The sequence below is a fragment of the Saimiri boliviensis genome, chromosome 11, assembly GCF_048565385.1.
Source record: "Saimiri boliviensis isolate mSaiBol1 chromosome 11, mSaiBol1.pri, whole genome shotgun sequence".
NCBI classification, from domain to species: Eukaryota; Metazoa; Chordata; class Mammalia; order Primates; family Cebidae; genus Saimiri; species Saimiri boliviensis.
In genome coordinates this window covers 84,286,135-84,294,201 of record NC_133459.1, presented here as the reverse complement: position 1 = coordinate 84,294,201, position 8,067 = coordinate 84,286,135, and the positions used below count along the sequence as shown (strand labels likewise).

Here is an 8,067-nt window from a genome sequence, read left to right as displayed (position 1 = left end):
ACAAAAACCCCAGTCCAGATAAGTTCACAGCCAAATTCTACCAGGCATACAAAGAGGAGCTGGTATCACTCCTTTTAAAACTATTCCAAACAAGCCAAAAAGAGGGAATCCTTCCCAAATCATTTTATGAGACCAACATCATCCTGATACCAAAACCTGGCAGAGACTCAACAAGAAAAGAAAACTTCAGGCCAATATCTATGATGAACATAGATGCAAAAATCTTCAATAAAAATACTGGTAAACCAATTGCAAAAGCACATCAAAAAGCTTATCCATCACAATCAAGTAGGCTTCATTCCGGGGATGCAAGGCTGGTTCAACATATGCAAGTCTATAAACGTAATTCACCACATACACAGAACCAAAGACATAAACCACATGATTATCTCAGTAGATAAAGAGAAGCCCTTTGACAAAATTCAACAGCCCTTTATGCTAAAAACTCTCAATAAACTAGGTATCGAAGGAATGTATCTCAAAATGATAAAAGCTATTTATGACAAACCCACAGCCAATTTCATACTGAATGGGCAAAAACTAGAAGCATTCCCTTTGAAATCTGGCACTAGACAAGGATGCCTTCTCTCACCACTCTTCTTCAATATAGTATTGGAAGTTCTAGTCAGAGCAATTAGGCAAGAAAAAGAAATAAAGCATATTCAATTAGCAGAGGAGGAAGCCAAACAGTTTTAAAAATACTTTTACTTATTTATATTTACAGATGAATACAGTATATCTTACACTGTAAATTATGTACATGATAGCATATTGTACTTACCATTTTGTGATTTTTTACACTGTATTATATATTTGAAATCTGTTTTATATAGATTAGATAGAATTCATTTCTTTTAGTTGTTTTATAGAACTCCATCACATGAATATGCAACATTTTATTTTTATTATTTGTTTATTTTTTATTTTTTCACGTTAGATCCTGTGGCCTTTATTCATGCCCCCTTGACCAAATGCAGAGATGAGGCCCTTAACCGAGAACAACTCCAGGGGCCTGGGACTCTTGGGTCCCCTACCGCAGACACTTTGCTGTGAGCCAGAAGTGTATAAAGTGCTGGTATGTGACCATCCTTTGGGGAAGATTAAAGGGGGCACGCGCCCCAGGGACCCTGAGGAAGGGCAACGCCCGGCTCCCAGAGCATTGGGAGGGAGGGCTCGCGCCACCACCTTGGGGCTGGGAAACTTCAATGCAGTCCTGGGCAGGAGGGAACTGAGAAGGGAGCCGTCAGCACGGAGCCTTCAGGAGGCTGGGGTTGTAGGGTGATAATTTCTGTACCCCTGTGGAGGGAGGGGGCATGTAGAAGAGGCCTTGGGGATCTCAGAGAATGGGACAGCCCCTCTGGCGCTTCTTCTTGCGGACCTGGAGGCCAGCCCGAGTGGCCATCTCAAACACCTCCCGCACTCCCTCCTTGGTCTTGGCTGAGCACTCAAGGTAGCCAAAGGCACTGATCCGGTTCGCCGTGACTCGGCCTTCCTCAGACCGAACAGGCTCCTGCTTCATCTTGGCCAGCTCTCTCCTGGTGTGCTCATCTTGCTTCAAGTCCTTCTTATTCCCCACTAGGATGATGGGCACGTTGGGGCAGAAGTGCTTCACCTCTGGCGTCCACTTCTCAGGAATGTTTTCCAGGCTGTCGGGGCTGTTGATGGAGAAGCACATGAGGATGACATCAGTGTCGGGGTAGGAGAGAGGCCGCTGTCGATCATAGTCATCCTGTCCTGCTGTATCCCACAGAGCCAGCTCCACCTGTTTGCAGTCCACTTCAACGTCCGCAATATAGTTCTCAAAGACAGTAGGCACGTAGACTTCTAGAAACTGATCCTTGCTAAAGATGATGAGGAGGCAGGCACCATCCCCAACGATTACCAGCTTCTTTCGGATTGCAGCCATGGTAGGGCTTCAGCTGCGCCACCTCCAGCTGCGCGGCCGGTGCCGGAGGCTCGGACTGACCCCGCAACATTTTATTTGTACATTTCCTTATTGCTGGATGCTTAGATTTTTCTAGTCTTCACTCTTAAAAACATGTTATAGTGAATGTCTTTCTTCACATATCCTGAAACACAAATACGTAGGGATATATCTGTAAGTAGTGTGTATATTTTTAACTTTACCAAATCCAACCAAATTGTCTCCAAGAGAAAGTCCCTATTTCCTCTCATTTTCACCAAAGGTTGATTGACATTATTATTGGGTGGAAATGCTATCTACTTATACTTTTAAAAGAAAACCTACATTTCTAATTATCTTCAAGACTGAAACTCATTTCTTTTAGAAAATTGGCCTTTTAATTTCCCTTCTCTCTGAAATCAACTGTCTGCTTTGCCAATTTATTTGTTGAGTTACTAATATTTTTATTTCACTTTTTTTGGTACCATATGAAGTTTAGAAAAGTTTTTTTCACTTCTGTGAAAGATGATGTTGGTAACTTGATAGCAATAGCATTCAGTCTGTAGGTTGCTTGGGGAAATATGGCCATTTTAGCAATATTGATTCTTCCAATCCATGAGCATGAAATTGTTTTCCATTTGTTTGTGTCATCTATGAGTTCTTTCAGCAGTGTTTTGTAGTTCTATTTGTGGAGCTCTTTCACGTATTCGCTTAGATGTATTCCTAGGTATTTTACTTTTTTTGTGGCTATTGTAAATGGGATTGCAATCTTTACTTGACTCTCAGCTTAAATGTTATTGGTGTATAGACATGTTACTGATTTTTGTATGTAGATTTTGTATCCTGAGACTTTGCTGAAGTTGTTTATCAGGTCTAGGAGTCCTTTGGCAGAATCTCTAGAGTTTTCTAGGTATACAATTACATTGTCAGTGAAGAGAGATAATTTAACTTCCTCTTTTCTTATTTGGATGCTTTTTATTTCTTTCTCTTGCCTGAATGCTCTAGCTTCGACTTCCAGTATTATGTTGAATAGGAGTGATGAGAGTGGACATCTTGTCTTTTTCCAGTTCTTAAGGGGAAAGGCTTCCAACTTTTGCCCATTTAATGTTTTTGGCTGTGGTTTTGTTGTAGACAGCTCTTATTATTGTGAGGTATGTTTCTTCAATGCCCAGCTTGTTGAGGATTTGTATCATGAAGGGAAGTTAGATGTTATTAAATGCACTTTCTGCGTTTGTTAAGATGATCATATCTGGATTTTGTTTTTAATCCTGTTTATGTGGTGAATCACATTTACTCCTTTTCAAAAATTAAAAATCCTTGCATTCCAAGAATAAAGTCCACTTAATCACCGCAAATTAACTTTTTGATGTGCTATATCTATTTTTCCATTGAGATTTCCTGCTTTTTTCCTTGGTAATTTGCAGGTGTTCCTTCTACCTATTAAATTTTAATTCCTTAGTAGGCTTTAAATATTGCAATATCTTCTCTAGTCTGTCATTAATTTGCTTGTGGTGTCCTTTGTAAGCAGAAATTCTTAATTTTGATATAAACTCATCATTTTTGGGGAGTTTAGTATTTTGTGCTTTTAGGTCCTTCTTAAGAAGTCCTTCTAGCTCTAAGCTTACTCTTATGTTTTCCTTCATTTTCTATTATTAGCTTTTAAAAATTGCCTTTTAAGTTGAACATGTTATTCCAAATAGAATTCATGTGTGTATATTGCATGACTTACTTTGCTATAGCGATATATTGAGCTAGTTTTCCTAATGCTCTCTGGAAATTAGTTTAGCTTTTCTCTATTGATTTATAGTGCTACATTTATTAGGTATTATTTTTTCTTTCTGAATTTTTATTCTATTCCATTATGTTGTTTCTATATAATTACATTCTATAGGTATTACTATAGCTTTCTAGATTGCATTAGTACTTTGGAAGGAAATTCCTCTATTTTACTAACCTTTTTCAAAATCAAATTAGATTTTCATGAACCTTTATTTTGTATAATTTACAAGATATGGTTGAAAAATGTCATAGATTCACTCTACTGACTGTTTCTTTTGCCGTGCAGAAGCTGTGGAGTTTGATTACATCCCATTTGTCTATTTTGGCTTTTGTTGCCATTGCTTTTGGCGTTTTGGTCATGAAGTCCTTGCCTACGCCTATGTCCTGAATGGTTTTGCCTAGATTTTCATCTAGGGTTTTTATGGTGTTAGGTCTGATGTTTAAGTCTTTAATCCATCTGGAGTTAATTTTGGTGTAAGGTGTCAGGTAGGGGTCCTGTTTCTGCTTTCTCCACGTGGCTAGCCAGTTTTGCCAACACCATTTATTAAACAGGGAATCCTTTCCCCATTGCTTGTTTTTGTCAGGTTTGTCAAAGATCAGATGGTTGTGGGTATGTTGTATTTCCTCTGAGGCCTCTGTTCTGTTCCATTGGTCTATATCTCTGTTTTGGTACCAGTACCATACTGTTTTGATTACTGTAGCCTTGTAGTATAGTTTGAAGTCCAGTAGTGTGATGCCTCCTGCTTTGTTCTTTTTGCTTAGAATTGACTTGGCTATGTGGGCTCTCTTTTGGTTCCATGTGAAGTTTAAGGTGTTTTTTTCCAGTTCTGTGAAGAAGGTCATTGGTAGCTTGATGGGAATAGCATTGAATTTGTAAATTACTTTGGGCAGTATGGCCATTTTCACGATGTTGATTCTTCCTAACCACGAACATGGAATGTTTCTCCATCTGTTTGTGTCCTCTCTTATTTCGTTGAGCAGTGGCTTGTAGTTCTCCTTGAAGAGGTCTTTTACGTTCCTTGTTAGTTGTATTCCTAGGTATTTTATTCTCTTTGTAGCAATTGTGAATGGCAGTTCCTTCTTGATTTGGCTCTCTTTAAGTCTATTACTGGTGTATAGGAATGCTTGTGATTTTTGCACGTTGATTTTGTATCCTGAGACTTTGCTTAAGTTGTCTATCAGTTTCAGGAGATTTTGGGATGAGATGATGGGGTCTTCTATATATATAATGATGTCATCTGCAAATAGAGACAATTTGATTAAATTTTTGCAGTCTACCCATCTGACAAGGGGCTGATATCCAGAATTTACAAAGAACTAAAACAGATCTACAAGAAAAAAACAAACAAGCCCATTCAAAAATGAGCAAAGGATATGAACAGATACTTTACAAAAGAGGACATACAGAAGGCCAACAAACATATGAAAAAATGCTCATCATCATTGGTTATTAGAGAAATGCAAATCAAAACCACATTTAGAAGCCATCTCACACCAGTTAGAATGGCGATCATTAAAAAATCTGGAAACAACAGATGCTGGAGAGGATGTGGAGAAACAGGAACACTTTTACACTGTTGGTGGGAATGTAAATTAATTCAGCCATTGTGGAAGACAGTGTGGCGATTCCTCAAGGACCTAAAAATAGAAATCCCATTTGACCCAGCAGTCCCATTACTGGGTATATATCCAAAGGATTATAAATCATTCTACTATAAGGACACATGCACACAAATGTTCATTGCAGCACTGTTTACAATAGCAAAGACCTGGAACCAACCCAAATGCCCCACAATGATAGACTGGATAGAGAAAATGTGGTACATATACACCATGGAATATTACGCAGCCATCAAAAACGATGAGTTCACGTCCTTTGTAGGGACATGGATGAACCTGGAAACCATCATTCTCAGCAAACTGACACAAGAGCAGAAAATCAAACACCACATGTTCTCACTCATAGGCGGGTGTTGAACAATGAGAACACATGGACACAGGGAGGGGAGCACTACACACTGGGGTCCGTTGGGGATAAATGGGGGAGGGACGAGGGTGGGGAGGTGGGAAGAGATAGCATGGGGAGAAATGACAGATACAGGTGAGGGGACAGAAGGCAGCAAACCACACTGCCATGTGTGTACCTATGCAACAATCTTGCATGTTCTTCACATGTACCCCAAAACCTAAAATGCAATAAAAAAAAAAAAAGAAAAATGTCATAGAAATTTTTATTGAAATCTGAATTCATTACCTATTGCTGCATAAGTAATTACCCTATACCTTAATGGTTTAAAACATCAACAAATTTTTTTTGTCTCTCAGCTTCTGTAAGTCAGGAATTCAGAAGCACAATATCTGTGTAGCTCTGAGTTGGGATCACTCAGGAGGTTGCAATCAATATGTTACCTGTGTCTATAGTCTTCTGATGGCTTGACGGGGGCTAGAAAATCTTTCTCCAAGATGATTCACTCACATGGATGGCAAGCTGACACTGGCAGTTGGCAGAATTAGTTCCTTGCCATAGAAACTGCTTGGTACAGCTTCTTGAGTGTCTTCACAGCATGGAAGCTGACGTCCACTACAGCAAGTGACCTAGGAGATAGCAAGGTGGAGGCTGTGATGCCATTTGTCATTTATGACCTAGCACTGAAAGTTACTCTCCAACTTTCCTGCAATATCCTATCGACTGCACAAGTCAGTTCTCCTCAGTGTGGAAAGAACTACACAGGGAGCAAGTATCGTTGGGGGCCATCTTGGAACTTGGCTACCTAAGTCCACCCTCTGGCTGCCAATAATCAATGTCCCGCCCACATGCAAAATTTACTCATTCTCTTGACCAGGTTCTCTAAAGTCTCATTCCACAATGGCATTAGCTTGAAGTCCAAAATCTCATCTAAATTAGGCCTGGGGGCAGATGAAGCTCCTTTGATATAGTTCCTTAAGTACAGTTTCTTTTGATCTGAAGACTAATGCACTTAAGAGAAGGGAATACACAATGGCATATGTACCAGGAGGCAAAAATCATTGGAGGCCGTAACTTCATTAAGATTTCTTGCAAGACAAATTCCTCAGTTTTGTTTGAGAAACTCCTTATTTCTCTTTCACTTTTGAAGAATAATTTTGCTAGGTACAGACTTCTACATCAGTGGGTGCTGGGGATGGTGTCTCATGCTTGTAATCCTATCACCTTGGGAGGCCACAGAGGGAGGATCACCTGAGGTCAGGAGTTCAAGACCAGCCTGGTTAACATGGTGAAATTTCATCTTTACTAAAAATACCAAAATTAGCCAGATGTGGTGGTGGGTGCCTGTCAACCCAGCTACTTTGGAGGCTGAGGCAGGAGAATTGCCTGAATCCGGGAGACAGAGGTTGCAGTGAGCCAAGATTGACAGAGTGAGACTCCATCTCCGAAAAAAAAAAGGAAAAAAAAAAGAATTCTATATTGGTTCTTTCAAAACTTTAAATATGCATTCCACTTTCCTCTTGCATGCATGGTTGCTGAAGAGAAGTCTGATGTAATTCTTATTTTTGTTTCTTTATAAGTAAGGTCATTTAAATTCCCCCAAGATTTTTAGTACATGTTTGTATCTGAAGTTTGAATATTATATTTCTATATGTGGATTTGTTGGTATTTATTGTGGTTGGTGTTCTTTGAGTTTTGTGGACCTCTGTTTTGATGGCTGTTGTTAATTTGGAAAAATTCTCAGCTATTATTATTTTAAATATTTATTTTGCTCCGTTTCCTTTCTTCTCTTCTTATTATTTCTAGTGCACATATGATACACCTTTTATAATTGTCCCACAGTTTTTGAGTATTCTATTCACCTTTACATTTTGTTTTTTTGCTTCTTAGTTTTGGAAGTTTCTCTTTTCCAGTTTTGGAAGTTTCTATTGACATATCTTCAAGCTTACTGATTCTTTTCTCAGCTTGTCAGCTGTGTTCTGTCCACTCATGAGCCTGTCAAAGACATTCTTCATGACTGTTACAGTATTTTGAATTTTTAGCATTTTATTTTGATTCTTAGAATTTCCATGTTTCTGCTTGTATTAACCCAGCCTCTGTTCTTGCACATTGTTCTTTTCCATTAAACTCTTACTAATCATATTAATAGTTTTATTTGATTAAAATTCTTTTGTAGGGATAAAGTCTTTCTATGTTGCCCATGGTAGTTTCAAATTACTGGTCTCAAGCAATCCTCCTGCCTTGACCTCCTAAAGCACTCGGATTACAGGCATGAGCCACTGTACCTGAACTAATCATAGCTTTTTAATTTTTTTCAGAGAAACCATGTTTATTACAGCAATATTATTTTTAAAAATTATTTTTACATTTTTTTCGTTTTTAATTTTTGTGGGTACATAGTAGGTATATATATTTATGG

The 8,067-nt window shown here is 38.7% G+C and overlaps 1 protein-coding gene across 1 annotated transcript; it reads right to left on the bottom strand.

Moving 5' to 3' along the window:
* Positions 1-687: 687 nt before the first annotated feature.
* LOC101028807 (rho-related GTP-binding protein RhoC) lies at positions 688-2,053 on the bottom strand. Its single transcript, XM_003943271.4, has one exon. The coding sequence runs from the start codon at positions 1,904-1,906 to the stop codon at positions 1,337-1,339; it is 570 nt and encodes a 189-aa protein (XP_003943320.1). The 5' UTR covers positions 1,907-2,053; the 3' UTR covers positions 688-1,336.
* Positions 2,054-8,067: the final 6,014 nt, after the last annotated feature.

What these genes read in the sequence shown, in the direction of transcription:
- LOC101028807 (XM_003943271.4), bottom strand. Translation starts at nt 1,906, where the DNA reads ATGGCTGCAATCCGAAAGAAGCTGGTAATCGTTGGGGATGGTGCCTGC.